Raw genomic sequence first — 20,577 nt, forward strand, 5'->3', positions numbered from 1 at the left:
TGAATAAAACAAATGTATATTCATACAATGGAATATTATTCAGCCATTAAAAATAATAAAATATTAATTCTTGCTATATAACATGGGTGAGCCTTGAAAACATTATACCAAGTGAAAGAAACTAGACACAAAAGGCCATGTTTTGTATTCTACAATTTATGGAAAATGTTCAGAATAGGCTGGTCCATAAAGATGGAAAATAGATGAGTGTTAACAGCAGCTGGGAGGAGGGAGCAATGAGGAGTGACTGTTTAACAGGTAAAGGGTTTCCTTTGGGGGAGTGATAAAAATGTTCTGGATTTTTAAATAGTGGAGATGGTTGCACACCTCTGTGAATATACTAAAAACCTCTGAATTATGTACTTTAAGGGTGAATTTTATGGTATGTGAATTACATCTCAGTTTTTAAAAAGTAGAAGAATCCTTCATCAGGATATTTGATTCTGTCTGTTACTTAGCATATTTAAAACAATTTCAGTCAGTTATTCCCTCTCTCATATTTTTAGACATAAAAATATTTTCTAAACATAAAAATTCTTATAAGAATATTATAGCCAATACTTATATAAATACTTCCCAGTTTAAGAAGGAGATCATTTACCTTTGAAAGCTTCCTGGTACCCTTTGCAGTGGATCCCTCTCTCCTGAATCAACCCTTGCTTTTCTTTATAATTTTGTAAATAAATATTATTTCTTTTCCCCCTTTTTGAACTTTATCTAATATCACTTGTATTTTTCTGAAAGCTGATTTTTTCAGAGGTCAATATTGATGTTTTTTAGATTGACCACATTGATCTGTGTAACAGAAAGTCCTTCATTGTCACTGCTACACAGTTTGTACCACAGTTTATTATCCATTCTCTCACTGGATATTTGGACCACACCTGGTTTCTGGCACTGATGAACAATAGCCAACAATGCTCTTATGAATGTTCTAGGTCTTATTACCTGGTGGGAAAAGGGCAAGAATGTCTTAATTCTTGCATATTGTTTATCCAGTAGGTATAAAATGATATCTTAAGCTGTCGATTTGAATTTCCCTGATTTCTTTTGAGGGTGTTTTGGGCCATTTGTTTTTCCTTATTTAATGAAATAGCTATTTGTATCTTTGCCCATGTTTTTTCCCCATTGCATTATTTGTCATTTTCTTACTGACTTTTAGGAATTCTTTCTGTATTCTGGGCATCAAATTTTTCATTCTCCAAAAGTATCTGCGTTGTAGTCTTGCTGGTCCTTGAGTTTGTGGTAGAAACCTCTGACATCTTCTGATCTGGGGTCTGCCTTTGTGAGTAGCTATTATCTCAGTATAATTTCATAGATGGTTAAAGGACCACTGAAGTTTATTTTTTCATGAGTTAGTTTTGATAATTTATATTTTTTGAGAATTGTATTCATTTCACCTTAGTTTTTACATTTATTAACACTAATTTGTTAATGATCTCTTTCTGTATCTGGAGTTATATCTTCTTTTTTATTTGTGCTATTATTTATTTGTGCCATTTCAGTTTTTTTAATCAGTTTTTACAGAGTTGTTGGCTTTATTGATCCTTTCAGCTGTAGCTTTGTTTTCCATTACACCAATTTCTGTATTAATTCTTTTTTTTTTACTTTTTTGGGGGGGCTTGAAATGGTGATGGTATTATGTTCTTTATCTTAATTTAAACTCTTAGCTTGTCTGTGTTCATTCTTTCATTTTTTTCCTCAAATTTATCTATTTATTTTAAATCTTTTTTTATTGTGTAGTAAAACCTGTATACAAAGTAAATAAAAAAGCAGTAGTTTTCAAAGCGCTTTTCAACAGATAGTTACAGGACAGATCCCAGAGTTTGTCATGGGCTACCATATAATCCTCTCATATTTTCCCTTCTAGCTGCTCCAAAGAACATAGGAGGCCAGAGGACTTAAATATTTTTTTTATCACCACAATCAACTTTCCTTCCTTCTTTGTGTAAAATATAAAATAACATACATACAAAAAAGCTATAAATTTCAAAGCACAGCACCACAATTAGTAATAGAACATATTTCAGAGTTTGCATGGGTTACAATTTCACAATTTTAGGTTTTTACTTCTAGCTGCTCTAAAATCTGGAGACTAAAAGCAATCAATTTAATGATTCAGCATTCATATTCATTTGTTAAATCCTGTCTTCTCTGTATAACTCCACCATCACCTTTGATATCTCCATCCTTTTCTTTAGGAGTGTTTGGGCTCTGGTGATTCTAAATTTTTGATACTGGTAAGGTCTGTCACTAATATGGGGTAGGGAGATGATATATCTGATATTCTGGAGAGGCTGGGCTAGGTTTCAGGACTTATCTGAACCAGGGACCCATCTGGAAGCTGTGGTTTCTGAAAAGCCACTCTAGTGCATGGAACCCTCGTGGAATCTTATATATTGCCCTAGGTGTTCTTTAGGATTGGCTGGAATGGTCTTGGTTGGGGATTGGCAGGTTATGATAGGTACCAAAATCTAACTGAAGTTTATGTAAGAGCAACCTCCAGAGTAGCGTCTTGACTCTATTTGAACCCTCTCTGCCACTGATACGTTATTAATTATATTTCTTTTCCCCTTTTTCGTCAGGGTGGGATTGTTGATCCCATGGTGCCGGGTCTGGATTCATCCCTGGGAGTCATCTCCCACATTGCCAGGAGATTTTCACCCCTGGATATCATGTCCCACGTCGTAGTAGAGAGGGCAATGAGTTCATTTGCAGAACTGGGCTTAGAGAGACTGAGGCCACATCTGAGCAGCAAAAGAGGTCCTACAGAAATAACTCGTAGGCATATCTATAGGTAGTTTCTGCTACCTTTGTAAGCTTCATGGGAGTAAGCCTCCTGATCGAGGGCATGGCCTATTGATTTAAGTGTCCCTAAGGTTTGACACAGTATTAGGAAATTTCCTGATGGTAAAGGTTTAATAGTTCCATATTTTTCTCCCATCCCTCAGGGAACTTTGCCAATACTTTTTTTTTTTTTTTCATGGCAGGCACCAGGAATCAAACCCGGGTCTCTGGCATGGCAGGTGAGAATTCTGCCTGCTGAGCCACAGTGGCCCGCCCTGCCAATATTTTTTTATCATCTGTTTAATATACTCTAGGATGTATCCAGGCATTACAATAATCTATACAGTATTAAAGGACCTCTTTCTTATTTTGTGCTCCCTATATTTCAGTTGTTCAGATGAGCTATGCAGATAGATTGAATTAGATTATGCACTACAGAAAATTTCAATTCCAGAACAAATAAACCTTTCTTACATTGGTCTCAAAGAGTATGTGTGGTTCTAAAATATAGACACTGTCTTCCTTACCTCTGTGTTCTGAATTACTTTAACCCCAACCTGTTCAGCTTCATTTTTATCTCTAAATATCAGGTTGTGTATATATAAAATGGCCATTCTGGTGGGTGTGAGATGATATCTCATTGTTTGATTTGCATTTCTCTGATAACCAGGGACATTGAGCATCTCTTCATGTGCATTTTGGCCATTTGTATTTCCTCTTCTGAGAAGTGTCTGTTCAAGTCTTTTTCCCATTTTGTAATTGGATTGGCTGTCTTTTTGTTGTTGAGTTGAACAATCTCTTTATAAATTCTGGATACTAGACCTTTATCTGATATGTCGTTTCCAAATATTGTCTCCCATTGTGTAGGCTGTCTTTTTACTTTCTTGATGAAGTTCTTTGATGCACAAAAGTGTTTAATTTTAAGGAGTTCCCATTCATTTATTTCTTTCTTCAGTGCTCTTGCTTTAGGTGTAAGGTCTATAAAACCGCCTCCAAATATAAGATTTATAAGATATTTCCCTACATTTTCCTCTAACTGTTTTATGGCCTTAGACCTGATGTTTAGATCTTTGATCCATTTTGAGTTAACTTTTGTATAGGGTGTGAGATACGGGTCCTCTTTCATTCTTTTGCATATGGATATCCAGTTCTCTAGGCACCATTTATTGAAGAGACTGTTCTGTCCTAGGTGAGTTGGCTTGACTGCCTTATCAAAGATCAAATGTGACCATACCACTCTTGTTCTCATACTTTCATTTTTAAAACAACTTTATTGAAATATAATTCACTTACCATATAATTCACCTAGTTTAAGAGTACAGTTTAGTGGTTTTTAGTATGTTCACAAATGGGTAAAACCATCCCCACAGTCAATTTTAGACAGTGCTCATCATAAAAAAAAAAAAAAGCCCTTCCATTTTAGCTGTCATCCCCTACCTCATCTCATTTGGCTCTTCCCCACCCCCAAAACCCCAGCCCTAAGCAACCACTAATCTGTTTTCTGCATCTATAAGATTCCCTTTTCCTATGAACGAAATCATAGAGTCTTTTGTGACTGGCTTCTTTAACTTAGCATAATGTTTTCAAGGTTCATCCCTATTGTAGTATGTATCAGTACTCCATTCCTTTTTATGGCTGAATAATATTCCACTGTGTGGATATATCATATTTTGTTTATCCTTTTGTCTGTTGAAGACACTTGGTTTGTTTCCTCCTTTTGGCTATTATGAATAATGCTTCTGTAAACATTCATGTGCAAGTTTCTTTGTGGACGTAGGTTTTCATTTCTCTTGGATATATACCTAGAAGTGGTATTGCCTGAACATTAAGGTAACTCTGTGTTTAATTGTTTGAAGAACTGCTAGCTGTTTTCCAAAGCAGCTGTTTATTTGTTTTTATCCTTTCATCTTTTTTCTAACTTAAGCACTTAGTTAAAGCATTTAAGGCTATACATTACTGTTACCATCCATCTCTTGTAAATTTTAACACCTCTCTTTATACTGAATTCTTTTTTTCAAAGTTAAATATGTTCAAATCTCCTCATTCTAAATCTTCCCTTTCCTTTGACTCTAATCCTCTTAAGCTATCGCTCCACTTTTCTTCCACTTATCAACCAACCTTTCATAAAAATAATCTGTTACTTACTGTCATATCCTTACCAGCTACTTACTTTTACACTTTAGTCTATCTTTCACTCCATGGAAATCTTAACCTTCTAAAAATCCAGTGGTGACTGTTTCTCAGACTGCACCATTTGTTAACCAGCTACCCTTCTTATGACTCCTTTCTTTCTATGCTTTTGTGAAATTTTACTAATCTGGTTCTTAGTACACCTTTACCTTTTCCCACCAATCTTTTTTTTTTTTTTTAACCAGTTTTAATGGCCCTTAAATGTAGCTGTTTCCCAAGGTTCTACATTTAGCTTTCTTTTCATCATATTCCTTCTTCCTGGGAAATTTTATTATCTCCCAAATCTGTCTATAGCTTCATCTTTTCTCCGAAACTACTAAACTGCACTTTAAAGTACCCACTGGATATTGCCACATGAATGTACCAACTGATACTTTAAAAGTAAAAAAACAGGTATGACTCCACAAACCAGTTCAGCTACTTGGGTTCCCAAAATGGCAGTCCTTCTTATTGAGTTGGAAACCACAACCCTATCTGTTTTTTCCTCTTGAAGTTCACTTCCCTTCAGCCTCCTCAACTATGCCCAATATCCTGCCCATCAATTCTGTTTCACAGTTTACTTTAAAATATCAGTTCTGTTATTTGTGAAGCAGCTGCTATGTGACAGACACTAGTCTAGGCATTGGGGATATAATAGTGAACAAAACCTTCAGTTTCCTGCTCTGAGAGTATATATATTCTAGTGCGGGTGGGAGTGGGAGCAGATAATAAACATAAAGAAATAAGAAGGGAAAAATGCTATGAAGTAAGAGAGAGTCAGGTGCTAGTGACTGAAAAGTGAACTATTTAGATCAGGCAGTTAAAGAATGTTTTCCTGTGAAGGTCATATATTAACTGAAACAAGATATTTCCGTTATAAAAATTAATATGTGTCCAAATACAATAAATAAGTATGTATAATATTGTTCCATTATAGGATTTCCATTATTTAACCTAGAGCTTCCCAGAGCCTCAGATGAATATGTAATGCCCCCCCTAAAACCACCTAAGTGTACTCTTTCATTTTTCAAGGTCCTCAAAGTGATGCTCAGGCCAGAATCTGCTGCTTTTCTTTCCAGACTCATTTTTTACTTTCCCTTGCTCGTATTTTATGCTCCACCAACACAGCTGCTTTTGGTCCCTATATCATATGGTTTCTTGCCTTTTCTCTTGCTGTCTACTCTGCCTCAGCTACCCTCCTCCCACATCATATGACTTCTCCCTTATCTTGAAACCTCTGTTTAAACACTACTCCATGAAGCTCTCCTAGTCTCACTCCCCCATCCTAAGATTAGGTTAGGGACATTGACCTCTGTGCTCTTGGTACATCTGGAATGTACCTTTATTAGTTATTTTCCCTACCACATTTAATTATAATGAACAGTGTGTTTGTCTTTCATCCACAGACTAAAAGTAGTGTATTTTATCTCCATCAGTAATCCAAAGGAGCTGGCATTTAGAGACCCAGCAGATGGTTGCTATGAACTAAGTTTTAATTCTAAATAGTCATAACACTTGTCTGTAATATTTCTGGGGCAACAAGGATAGCCATTATCTAGTTACTGGACTGAAAAATGGTAGTCACATCCTGGAAGACATTTGATGAAGACTCTTCTATTACATTCACAAACTCTAGATGAAGTCATGGTAGCTGTGAAAATGTGGATTAGTCACTGGATGAATGCTGGTGACATCAAACAAATGCTTTTTTTATTATTAAAAAAAATTAACAACAAACAAAACAATAAGATATCATTCCATTCTACATATATAATCAGTAATTCTTAATATCATCACATAGTTGCATATTCATCATTTCTTAGAACATTTGCATCAATTTAGAAAGAAATAAAAAGACAACAGAAAAAGAAATAAAACGATAGTAGAGAAAAAAAAGTTACACATACCATACCCCTTACCCCTCACTTTGATTTACCACTAGCATTTCAAACTAAATTTATTTTAACGTTTGTTCCCCCTATTATTTATTTTTATTACATATATTCTACTCTTTTGTTGATATAGTAGATAAAAGAAGCATCAGACACAAGGTTTTCACATTCAGAGTCTCACTGTGAAAGCTATATCATTGTTCAATCATCATCAAGAAACATGGCTACTGGAACACAGCTCTACATTTTCAGATGGTTCCCTCCAGCCTCTCCACTACATCTTGAACAACAAGGTGATATCTACTTAATGCATAAGAATAACCTCCAGGATAACCTCTCGACTCTGTTTGGAATCTCTCAGCTATTGATACTTTGTCTCATTTCACTCTTCCCCCTTTTGGTCAAGAAGGTTTTCTCAATCCCTTGATGCTACGTCTCAGCTCATTCTAGGGTTTTTCTCAATTCCTTGATGCTGAGTCTCAGCTCATTCCAGGATCTCTGTCCCACGTTGCCAGGAAGGTCCACACCCCTGGGAGTCATGTCCCACGCTGTTCTAGTTTGCTAGCTGCCAGAATGCAATATACCAGAAACGGAATGGCTTTTTAAAAAGGAGAATTTAATGAGTTGCTAGTTTACAGTTCTAAGGCCGAGAAAATGTCCCCATTAAAACAAGTCTATAGAAATGACCAATCAAAGGCATCCAGGGAAAGATACCTTGGTTCAAGAAGGCCGATGAAGTTCAGGGTTTCTCTCTCTCAAGTGAGAAGGCACATGGCGAACACAGTCAGGGTTCCTCTCTCATCTGGAAGGGCACATGGGGAACACGGCATCATCTGCTAGCGTCTTCTCCTGGCTTCCTGTTTCATGAAGCTCCCCGGGAGACTTTTCCCTTCTTCATCTCCAAAGGTCGCTGGCTGGTGGACTCTGCTTCTCGTGGCTATATCATTCTGCTCTCTCTGAATCTCTCATTCTCCAAAATATTTCCTCTTTTAAAGGACTTCAGAAACTAGTCAAGACCCACCCAAATGGGTGGAGACATGTCGTCCCTTAATCAGTTTAACAACCATTCTTGACTAAATCACATCATTCAGGGAGATGATCTCATTATGGTTTCAAACATACAGTACTGAATAGAGATTATTCTACCTTTATGAAATGGGACTTATATTAAAACATGGCTTTTTTAGGGGACATACTTCCTTTCAAACCAGCACACACGCAGAGAAGGGGAGGGTGGTGAGACTGCCCGTCATATTGGCTGGAGGGAGAGGCCACATCTGAGCAACAAAAGAGACTCTCTTGGGGGTGACTCTTAGGCCTAAATTTTAAGTAGACTTGACCTATCCTTTGTGGGGTTAAGTTTCATATGAACAAACCCCAAGACTGGGGGCTCAGCTTGTAGCTTTGATTGTCCACACTGCTTGTGAGAATATCAAGAATTCGACTTGGGGAGGTTGAATTTCTCCCCATTCTCCCCATTCCCTGAAGGGGGCTTGCAAATACTTTTCCACTCACTGATCAAATCACTCTGGGATTCATCGGGGCATCACTCTGGACAAACCAACAAAATCTCATGTCCTACCTGAGATTCCAAGTACTTATGATGTTCAATCAAACTATCTACATAAGTTATATTAGGAAATGCTCTAGTCAAAATATAAATTTTGTAACCAATAAACATTGTTTTGCTTTAGTCTCACACATAAGGTGACATTTTAAAATATTAATTACCATCTATTTTCATCACCCTGCAATAATGACATTCTTTTATTCTTCCTCATGCAAAAACATTTTTAAAATTTGTACATTGTACATTTCACTTTTGTTATACACTCTATGCATAAACAAATGCTTTTTTGATAGCTGTGTATTATTCTGGGGTGACAGCTTTAGTAGAAGGTGGGGCTTTTCCCAATTAACAATTCTGTAAATCACTTAGATGTATAGGCAGAAAGCATGCTGGTGAGATTTTTATAACACAAATCAGGAAAGGCTAGCAAATATTTTATTTAGAAGGCCATCAGGATCTAAAAAGATCTTGATAAACTATGTGTCCCAACAAAATTAACATTACAAGGATTGGGAAAAAAAACCGGGAAAACAACTCCCAGCTGCATATGTACGTGATGTAAGAGATCAAGCTTGGCAATGGGATGTGTAGCAGACTGAGGGACACTTATTGGCTGCATATTTAGAGAGTCAGCATGTTGTGGCTGCCAAGAAAGCTTTCATTTGTAGGAACACAGCATGTCCACATACGGTGGTGAGAGCTCAGTTAGTCTCTACCATACTGGGTCATTTCTCACTTGGACTGTCAGTCCTGGGCCTGATGCACTGTGAGAGAGTTGGTTACCTTTGAGGAACATGTTCAAAGGATAGTGACCAGAAAGGTGAGGGGCTAAAATATTGTGTAAGGGATAGATGTGAAACTGAGGATGCTAACCAAGAGAGGGGATGTGGCAAACATGAAAAGTGCTATCTGACAGCTGAAATATTATCTCACGGAAAAGCACCTTCTTTGGTGACCACAAGGAGTAAGGTCCTAGACCTGTGGTTGGTTACTATAAGGAGACAAATTTCGTCTATCATGAAGACCTTTCTATCAGTAATTATTGCCTAAGAATGGAATGGTTTACCTTGTGAGGGAATGAGTTTCCCATCACTTGAGGTATACAGGCAAAAGAAGGGCACCATTTGATAGGGGGCTTTTAAATATCACTTGAATGGTTGGGTAGAATGAACTCTGTGGCCCTGCCAACTTGGGCAGCTGAAGATCTGTCTTTCCATTGTTTTCCCATGGGTTCATGATTGAAGTCAGAGAGAAAAAGATTCCCTTTACCAATAAATTTATGATTACCTACATTAGATTTTGTTGATATGTTTTGTAACTTGAATTGCTTTTAACTGTAATTTGTTTCTCTTAATAGATGGACGACCTCAATGGGAGGTAGAAGGGAGAATAATCAAGGAAAAATGTCAAGGGGTGAGAAATTTACTTTCTTTAGAAATACTTAAGAAGTTTAATGAAGAAATTGAATAATGCTGCTTTATGATATAGATACGGAGTATTTTATCCAAATGAATAATAGAAAAGTTAATTTGAATTTTTAGAACTTTGAAAGAGATGTTGTCCTAATATTAAAATTAAAGTTTAGCAGACAAATAAGTGATATGTTCTTTCCTTTTTTGTGTATTTGAAAGAAGAAATAAGAAGACTATCAGAAAGTTCTTTCTGTCAGTCATTAATTTATTTCTCTGAATTCAGTGAAGAAATTGAAACAGTCAATAACGAACATAGATGGTAGACAGAAGGCAGTAGGAGATTATCTGCTCAGGTGTTTGTGTATTTAATTTAATACACTGTTTCTAACTCCTAGCCTTCTAGGAATCCACACTGAAATCTGTGTGAAATGAAAACAGAATTTTCTCTGAGTAGGAAATATTACTCCCCATACTGCTCTCCAAAAACCTGGAGAAATTAGGTCAAACATTATGTTTGGTTTGATAGAAAGATTTTTACCCTGCTTGTGTAAAATTATTTTTGATAGGGATACAGATTTTGTATATTGTCAGTTTATAGACCATGTCTTCCTATATAGGATATGACTGTTTTTATTTCTTTTACAACTAAAAACCTAATTTGATGGATAAAAAGCAATTTCTCCTTTAATGATTTACTTTAAAGGGCTTATCTCATCAAGACTAAAGTATCCATATAGTAAATCTCTAAGTGACTTAGATAACCAGTTGATGTATTTAATTTTCTGTGATGGGAGAGGTTTGTGGTTAAGACAGCATCAGTTGTGCTGAGTTCAACAGGTGCATTTCATTTTTAGTTCTGAGTGTAACACAATCTCTTTCCATTTTCCTTAGGCTCACATTGTCCTTGAAGTTCCTCCATATCATAACCCAGCAGTTACAGCTGCAGTGCAGGTGCATTTTTATCTTTGCAATGGCAAGAGGAAAAAAAGCCAGTCTCAACGTTTTACTTATACACCAGGTACATGGAGTTGTTATAGTTTACTATAACCTTTCTTTCATAATGAATAAAAAGCTGCCCAGTGAATCCTGTATTAGAATGCTTAAGGTAGGGTGCTTATAAGCAATGAAATTACCACTGTATGCCTAATATTTAAAGCTTGTGTTGACTTTGAATATTAAATGTGATATTAGTTGTTTTTTAATTATAAGGAAATCAGATAACTGTATATAGGTGGGAAGTCCTTTTTTTCAGGAGCTAACAGAAATCAACAGCCTTCCAGGAAGGGCAGGTATTTGTGAATATGTATGTGCTCCTGGTTCCTGAACTCCTCTTACACCCTTAGCACTGAAGGAAGACAGTTTACCTATTTCATAGCACTTCATATCAACCATCCTCAATCAGATGAAAAACCTCTCATATTTTTATTTTTCAAGCAGTTGATGCCAGTGTTCCTGGTTTTATAGATATACCAAAAGGAGATATGCACATTGTTTAGCAGTTCAACTGCTGTAACTTTCTAGTTCTCAGTTGTGACATAATGCATGCTAATGCTTACATAATTATAGGACAAAAAATTTTTTTAACTTTCTTTTATTGTATAGTATAACATATATACAAAGCAAAGAAATAGGAAAGCAATAGTTTTCAAAGCACTCTTCAACAGGTAGTTACAAGACAGATCCCAGTGTTTGTCATGGGCTACTATACAGTCCTCTAATATTTTTCCTTTTAGCTGCTCCAAAGAACATAGGAGGCCAGAGGGCTTAAATATTTTTTTATCATCACAATCAACTTTCCCTCCTTCCTTCTTTGTGTAAAATAACATACATGTAAAACTGCAAATTGCAAAGCACAGCACCACAATTAGTTGTAGAACATATTTCAGAGTTTGCATGGGTTACAATTTCACAATTTTAGGTTTTTGCTTCTAGCTGCTCTAAAATACCGGAGACTAAAAGAGATCTAAGAGATCTCAGTTTAATGATTCAACATTCATATTCATTTGTTAAATCCTATCTTCTCTGTATAACTCCTTTGATCTTTCCGTCCCTCTCTTTAGGGGTGTTTGGGCTTTGGCAATTCTTAATTTTTTCATTTTGAAAGGGTCTGTCACTAACATGGGGTAGGGAGTTGGAACTGTCTGATGTTCTGGAGAGGCTGGACTAGGTTTCAGGTCCCTTATCTGGACCAGGGACCCATCTGGAGGCCATGGTTTCTGGAAAGTCACTCTAGTGCATGGAACCCTTATGGAATCTTATGTATTACCCTTGGTGTACTTTAGGATTGGCTGGAATGGTCCTGGTTGGGGCTTGGCAGGTTATGATAGATAGCAAGGTCTGACTGAAGCTTGCATAAGATCAACCTCCAGAGTAGCCTCTTGACTGTATTTGAACTCTCTATGCCACTGATACTTTTATTAATTACACTTCTTTTCCCTCTTTTGGTTAGAATGGGATTGTTGATCCCACGGTGCCAGGTCTGGATTCTTCCCTGGGAGTCATTTCCCATGTTGCCAGAGAGACTTTCACTCCTGGATGTCATGTCCCATGTAGAGTGGGCTTAGAGAGACTGAGGCCACATCTGAGCAGCAAAAGAGGTCCTCCAGAAGTAACTCTTAGGGATGCCTATAGGTAGTCTAAGCTTCTCTGCTACCTACATAAGCTTCATAAGAGCAAGCCTCATGATCGAGGGCATGACCTATTGGTTTGGGTGTCCCTAAAGTTTGAAACAGTATCAGGGGATTTTCTGATGATAAAGTTACATATTCTTTCTTCCATCCCTCAGTGGACTTTCCCAGTACTTCTTTGTTTCTTTTATTTTTTTAAAATTTATTTTGTATTATCAAACCAAAACAACGTAGAAGCATGAACATTTTAACATATAAACATTCCATGTATGGTGTGTAATCAATGGAATGCATCACTCCAGAAAAAGAAATAAAAAGAAAAAAGAAAAACTCACACATGCTATATCCCTTACCCCTCCTAATTGACCACTAGTATTTCCATCTACTCAGTAGATTTTAACCTTTGTTCCCCCTAGTTTTTTTATATACCCCTACCTGTCCCTTTCATTGTTTACTAGTATTTCAGTCCACTCAATTTATTTTAACATTTGTTCCCCTAATATTTATTTATTTCAATCCATATTTTTTAGTTATCTGACAATATCGTAGGTGAAAGGAGCATCCGACACAAGATTTTCACAATCACATAGTCACATTGCAGAAGCTATTTCATTATACATTCATCTTCAAAAAACGTGACTACTGGAACACAGCTCTATAGTTTCAGGCACTTCCCTCTAGCCTCTCTAATAAACTTAAACTAAAAAGAGGTTAGCTATGAAATGCGTAAGGATAACTTCCAGGATAACCTCTCAACTCTGTTTGAAATCTCTCAGCCACTGACAGTTTATTTTGTCTCATTTCTCTATTCCCTCTTTTGGTCGAGAAGGTCTTCTCAATCCCTTGATGCTGAGTCCCAGCTCATTCTGGGATTTCTGTTGCACGTTGCCAGGAGTCATGTCCCATATAGAAAGGGGGAGGGTATTGAGTTTGCTTGCCATGTTGGCTGAGAGAAAGATAGGCCACATCTCAGTAACAAAAGAGGTTCTCTGGGGATGACTCCTAGGCCTAATTTTAAGTAGGCTTAGTCTATCCTTTGTGGGCATAAGTTTCATATGAACAAACCCCAAGATTGAGGGCTCGGCCTGTTGATTTGCTTGTCCCCACTGCTTGTGAGAATATCAGGATGCTCCAAATCAGGAAGTTGTATTTTCCCCCTTTCTTGCCATTCCCCCACGGGGTCTTTGCATATACTTTTTAATTCACTATTCAAATTACTCTACCAATACTTTTGATTATCTGCTTAATATACACTAGGATGTATCCAGGCATTACAATAATCTATATAGGATTTAAGCACCTCTTTCTTTTGCTGTGCTCCCTGTGTTTCAGTTGTTCAAATGAGCTGTACACATAGATTGAGTTAGACTATGCACTACAAAAAATTTCAGTTCCTGACCAAATAAACCTTTTTTCCATTGGTCTCAAAGAGTATGTAATGGTTCTAAAATATAGACACTGTCTTCCTTACTCCTATGTTCTGAATTACTTTAACCCCAACCTGTTCAGCTTCATTTTTATCTATAAATATCAGGTTATATATATAAAACAGCCTCTCAAAATCCAGAAATAATAATTACCACTCTGGACTTAATGTGTCTGCTCTAAAAGCTTACAAACTAGGCCCTTGTTTTCTTTTTTTTTTTTTTTTTTTTTTTTTTAAAGACAGAGAAGGAAGGAAGGATGGAAGGAAGGAAGGGAGGAAGAAAGGGAAACATTTTTAAACATTTTCTTGTTTTATTATATTTTGTTTGTTTGTTTGTTTTTTACATGGGCTGGGGCCGGGAATCGAACCGGGGTCCTCCGGCACGGCAGGCAAGCACTCTTGCCCGCTGAGCCACCGCGGCCCGCCCGGCCCTTGTTTTCTTATAAGCATTTTGTAAAGGTGGCCATACCATTCTTGTTCTTTTGTTTCTGGCTTATTTTTTCTCACCAAATGTCCCACATGTTCATTCACATCATTGCATGCCTCACAACTTTGTTACTTTTTGTAATAGCACAACCTTTGTTCATAAGTATGCACCATCATTCGTCAGTCTACTTCTCCGTCAGTGCGTCCTCTAGCCGCTTGCATTTATCAGGCGTCATATATAGGGCCCTAAGTCCACAATCCATCAACATTCTCAATTTTAGATAATTTAATTGTTCCCAAGAGAAAGCAAACCAATAAACGCACCCTTGCCAAATAGGAAATCTGAACCTCCTCTTAACTCTTGTCTCTCCCCCATTATTTACCTCTGCTGTTACTATGGTAGTGCTGATGGTTTCCTTTTGAACGTAGCTCATAGCATGCAATAGCAGTTTTCCCCCTGTGCCCTGGACTTCAGCACTCTTTGTACGTGAATATTATCTTTGAAGTAATCTTGTAAGGACTAAATCATATTTCTAGCATTAAGCAGTGGAACACGTAGGTCTATACAACCCCTTTCAATCTTGTTCATCTTCGATATGGTAATATTACTTACAGATCCACTAGAGAGAACCACTTTCACACATATCTATTCCCTTACATTGGAGTTGAAGCTCATTAGCTAACAATTCACCCATCTCTAGCGTCTGTGTATCTCTGAGTCCCCTATATTCTGTATTATAAGCCTCTGATTATACCTTTATGCTGGTCATAAAAGTGGAATCATACAGTATCTATATTTTTGTGTCTGGCTAACTTCGCTCAGCATTATGTCATCAAGGCTCATCCATCTTGTCATGTGTTTCAGAACATCATTTTGTCTTACTGCTGTATAATGTTCCTTTGTATGTATATACCACATTTTGTTGATCCACTTGTCTGTTGATGGGCATTTAGTTTGTTTCCATCTTTCGGCGATTGTGAATAATGCTGTTGTGAATATCGGTGTACAAATGTCTGTTTGTGTCGTTGCTTTCAGCTCTTCTGGGTTTATACCAAGTAGTGCTATTGCTGGGTCATAGGGCAACTCGATATTTAGTTTCCTAAGGAACCGCCTAACAGTCTTCCATAGTAGCTGCACCATTATACATTCCTACCAGCAGTGCGTAAGTGTCCCATTTTTCCACATCCTTTCTAACATTTATAGTTTCCTGTTTATTAAATAGCAGCCATTCTTATAGGTGTGAGGTGGTATCTCATTGTAGTCTTGATATGCATTTCCCTTATAGCCAGTGAAAATGAGCATCTCTTCTTGTGCTTTTGAGCCATCTATATTTGCTCTTGAAAAAAATCGCTATTCATATCTTTAGCCCATTTTATAATTGGATAGTTTGTTCTTTTCTTGTTGAGTTTGATTTCTTTGTATATACAGGAAATCAAACCTTTGTCTAATATGTGATTTCGAAATATTTTTTCCCATTGAGTTGGCTGCCTCTTCACCTTTTTGACAAAGTCTTTGAGGTGTAGAAGCATTTGATTTTGAGGAGTTCACATTTATCTATTTTTTCTTTTGTTACTTGTGCTTTTGATGTAAAGGTTAGGAAGCTGTCTCCGATGACTAGGTCTTGAAGATGTTTCCCTACGTTTTCTTCTAGAAGCTTAATGGTGCTAGTTCTTAAATTTAGGTGTTTTATCCACTTTGAGTTAATTTTTGTGAAGGATGTAAGATAGGGTCCTCTTTCATCCTTTTGACTATTGATATCCAGTTCTTCCATGCGTAAGTATTGAAAAGACTATTTTGTCCTAGTTCAGAGGATTGAGGGCCTTGTCAAAAATCAGTTGACCAATAGATTTGGTGGTTTATTTCTGCATTCTCGATTCAGTTCCATTGGTCAATGCTTATGTCTTTGTGCCAGTACCATGCTGTTTTGACCATTGTGGCTTTGTAATAGGTTTTAAAGTCAGAGAGTGTTAATCATCCCATTTCGGTTTTCTTTCTTAGTATGCTTTTAGCTATTCATTGTCTCTTTCATTTCCAAATGAATTTGGTAATTAGCTTTTCTGAGTCTTCAATGTAGGTTGTTGGAATTTTGATTGGTATTGTATTGTATCTGTAGATCCCTTTGGGGAGAATTGACATCTTTTTTTTTTTAATTTTTTTTTTTATTAATTAAAAAAAGAATTAACAAAACAATTAGAAATCATTCCAATCTACATGTACAATCAGTAATTCTTAATAACATCATATAGTTGCATATTCATCATTTCTTAGTACATTTGCATCGATTTAGAAAAAGAAATAAAAAGACAACAGAATAAGAATTAAAACAATAGGAAAAAAAAAACAAAAAAAAACAAAAAACCTATACCTCACATGCAGCTTCATTCAGTGTTTTAACATAATTGCATTACAATTGGGTAGTATTGTGCTGTCCATTTCTGAGTTTTTATATCCAGTCCCGTTGTACAGTCTGTATCCCTTCAGCTCCAATTATCCCTTCTCTTTTTTTTTTTTTTTTAATTAACGGAAAAAAAGAAATTAACCCAACATTTAGAGATCATACCATTCTACATATGCAATCATTAATTCTTAACATCATCACATAGATGCATGATCATCTTTTCTTAGTACAAATGCATTGGTTTAGAAGAACTAGCAACATAACCGAAAAAGATATAGAATGTTAATATAGAGAAAAAAATAAAAGTAATAATAGTAAAATCAAAACAAAACAAAACAAAACAAAACAAAAACCTATAGCTCAGATGCAGCTTCATTCAGTGTTTTAACATGATTACTTTACAATTAGGTATTATTGTGCTGTCCATTTTTGAGTTTTTGTATCTAGTCCTGTTGCACAGTCTGTATCCCTTCAACTCCAATTGGCCATTATCTTACCCTGTTTCTACCTCCTGCTGGACTCTGTTATCAAGGACATATTCCAAATTTATTCTCGAATGTCTGTTCACATCAGTGGGACCATACAGTATTTGTCCTTTAGTTTTTGGCTAGACTCACTCAGCATAATGTTCTCTAGGTCCATCCATGTTATTACATGCTTCATAAGTTTATCCTGTCTTAAAGCTGCGTAGTATTCCATTGTATGTATATACCACAGTTTGTTTAGCCACTCTTCTGTTGATGGAGATTTCGGCTGTTTCCATCTGTTTGCAATTGTAAATAACGCTGCTATAAACATTGGTGTGCAAATGTCCGTTTGTGTCTTTGCCCTTAAGTCCTTTGAGTATATTCCCAGCAATGGTATTGCTGGGTCGTATGGCAATTCTATATTCAGCTTTTTGAGGAACCGCCAAACTGCCTTCCACAGTGGTTGCACCATTTGACATTCCCACCAACAGTGGGTAAGTGTGCCTCTTTCTCCGCATCCTCTCCAGCACTTGTCATTTTCTGTTTTGTTGATAATGGCCATTCTGGTGGGTGTGAGATGATATCACATTGTGGTTTTGATTTGCATTTCTCTAATGGCCAGGGACATTGAGCATCTCTTCATGTGCCTTTTGGCCATTTGTATTTCCTCTTCTGATAGGTGTCTGTTCAAGTCTTTTTCCCATTTTGTAATTGGGTTGGCTGTCATTTTGTTGTTGAGATGAACAATCTCTTTATAAATTCTGGATACTAGACCTTTATCTGATATATCATTTCCAAATATTGTCTCCCATTGTGAAGGCTGTCTTTCTACTTTCTTGATGAAGTTCTTTGATGCACAAAAGTGTTTAATTTTGAGGAGTTCCCATTTATTTATTTCCTTCTTCAGTGCTCTTGCTTTAGGTTTAAGGTCCATAAAACCGCCTCCAGTTGTAAGATCCATAAGATATCTCCCAACATTTTCCTCTAACTGTTTTATGGTCTTAGACCTAATGTTTAGATCTTTGATCCATTTTGAGTTAATTTTTGTATAAGGTGTGAGATACGGGTCTTCTTTCATTCTTTTACTTATGGATATCCAGTTCTCTAGGCACCATTTATTGAAGAGACTGCTCTGTCCCAGGTGAGTTGGCTTGACTGCCTTATCAAAGATCAGATGTCCATAGATGAGAGGGTCTATATCTGAGCACTCTATTCGATTCCATTGGTCGATATATCTATCTTTATGCCAATACCATGCTGTTTTGACCACTGTGGCTTCATAATATGCCTTCAAGTCAGGCAGCGCGAGACCTCCAGCTTCGTTTTTTTTCCTCAAGATGCTTTTAGCAATTCGGGGCACCCTGCCCTTCCAGATAAATTTGCTTATTGGTTTTTCTATTTCTGAAAAATAAGTTGTTGGGATTTTGATTGGTATTGCATTGAATCTGTAAATCAATTTAGGTAGGATTGACATCTTAACTATATTTACTCTTCCAATCCATGAACACGGTATGCCCTTCCATCTATTTAGGTCTTCTGTGATTTCTTTTAGCAGTTTTATGTAGTTTTCTTTATATAGGTTTTTTGTCTCTTTAGTTAAATTTATTCCTAGGTATTTTATTCTTTTAGTTGCAATTGTAAATGGGATTCTTTTTTTGATTTCCCCCAAGCTTGTTCATTGCTAGTGTATAGAAATGCTACAGATTTTTGAATGTTGATCTTGTAACCTGCTACTTTGCTGTACTCATTTATTAGCTCTAGTAGTTTTGTTGTGGATTTTTCCGGGTTTTCGACGTATAGTATCATATCGTCTGCAAACAGTGATAATTTTACTTCTTCCTTTCCAATTTTGATGCCTTGTATTTCTTTTTCTTGTCTAATTGCTCTGGCTAGAACCTCCAACACAATGTTGAATAATAGTGGTGATAGTGGACATCCTTGTCTTGTTCCTGATCTTAGGGGGAAAGTTTTCAATTTTTCCCCATTGAGGATGATATTAGCTGTGGGTTTTTCATATATTCCCTCTATCATTTTAAGGAAGTTCCCTTGTATTCCTATCTTTTGAAGTGTTTTCAGCAGGAAAGGATGTTGAATCTTGTCGAATGCCTTCTCTGCATCAATTGAAATGATCATGTGATTTTTCTGCTTTGATTTGTTGATATGGTGTATTACATTAATTGATTTTCTTATGTTGAACCATCCTTGCATACCTGGGATGAATCCTACTTGGTCATGATGTATAATTCTTTTAATGTGTTGTTGTATATGATTTGCTAGAATTTTATTGAGGATTTTTGCATCTGTATTCATTAGAGAGATTGGCCTGTAGTTTTCTTTTTTTGTAATATCTTTGCCTGGTTTTGGTATGAGGGTGATGTTGGCTTCATAGAATGAATTAGGCAGTTTACCCTCCACTTTGATTTTTTTGAAGAGTTTGAGGAGAATTGGTACTAATTCTTTCTGGAACGTTTGGTAGAATTCACATGTGAAGCCATCTGGTCCTGGACTTTTCTTTTTAGGAAGCTTTTGAATGACTGATTCAATTTCTTTACTTGTGATTGGTTTGTTGAGGTCATCTATGTCTTCTTGAGTCAAAGTTGGTTGTTCATGTCTTTCCAGGAACCCGTCCATTTCATCTAAATTGTTGTATTTATTAGTGTAAAGTTGTTCATAGTATCCTGTTATTACCTCCTTTATTTCTGTGAGGTCAGTAGTTATGTCTCCTCTTCCATTTCTGATCTTATTTATTTGCATCCTCTCTCTTCTTCTTTTTGTCAATCTTGATAGGGGCCCATCAATCTTGTTGATTTTCTCATAGAACCAGCTTCTGGTCTTATTGATTTTCTCTACTGTTTTCATGTTTTCAATTTCATTTATTTCTGCTCTGATCTTTGTTATTTCTTTCCTTTTGCTTGCTTTGGGATTAGTTTACTGTTCTTTCTCCAGTTCTTCCAATTGAACAGTTAATTCCTGCATTTTTGCCTTTTCTTCTTTTCTGATATAGGCATTTAGGGCAATAAATTTCCCTCTTAGCACTGCCTTTGCTGCATCCCATAAGTTTTGATATGTTGTGTTTTCATTTTCATTTGCCTCAAGGTATTTACTAATTTCTCTTGCAATTTCTTCTTTGACCCACTCGTTGTTTAAGAGTGTGTTGTTGAGCCTCCAGGTATTTGTGAATTTTCTGGTATTCCGCCTATTATTGATTTCCAACTTCATTCCTTTATGATCCGAGAAAGTGTTGTGTATGATTTCAATCTTTTTAAATTTGTTAAGACTTGCTTTGTGACCCAGCATATGGCCTATCTTTGAGAATGATCCATGAGCACTTGAGAAAAAGGTGTATCCTGCTGTTGTGGGATGTAATGTCCTATAAATGTCTGTTAAGTCTAGCTCCTTTAT

At 36.5% G+C, this 20,577-nt stretch overlaps 1 protein-coding gene across 4 annotated transcripts in view; it reads left to right on the plus strand.

The window, feature by feature from the left end:
• NFATC3 (nuclear factor of activated T cells 3) overlaps positions 1 to 20,577 on the plus strand; it is a 203,977-nt gene that overhangs the window by 119,468 nt on the left and 63,932 nt on the right. For all 4 annotated transcript variants that reach the window (XM_077132799.1, XM_077132800.1, XM_077132798.1 and 1 more), the window contains exons 7-8: positions 9,776 to 9,831; positions 10,722 to 10,848. In XM_077132799.1, the coding sequence (XP_076988914.1) occupies positions 9,776 to 9,831; positions 10,722 to 10,848 (183 nt within the window). The remainder of the gene's footprint in view (positions 1 to 9,775; positions 9,832 to 10,721; positions 10,849 to 20,577) is intronic.

Source organism: Tamandua tetradactyla, chromosome 16 (genome assembly GCF_023851605.1).
Source record: "Tamandua tetradactyla isolate mTamTet1 chromosome 16, mTamTet1.pri, whole genome shotgun sequence".
NCBI lineage: Eukaryota > Metazoa > Chordata > Mammalia > Pilosa > Myrmecophagidae > Tamandua > Tamandua tetradactyla.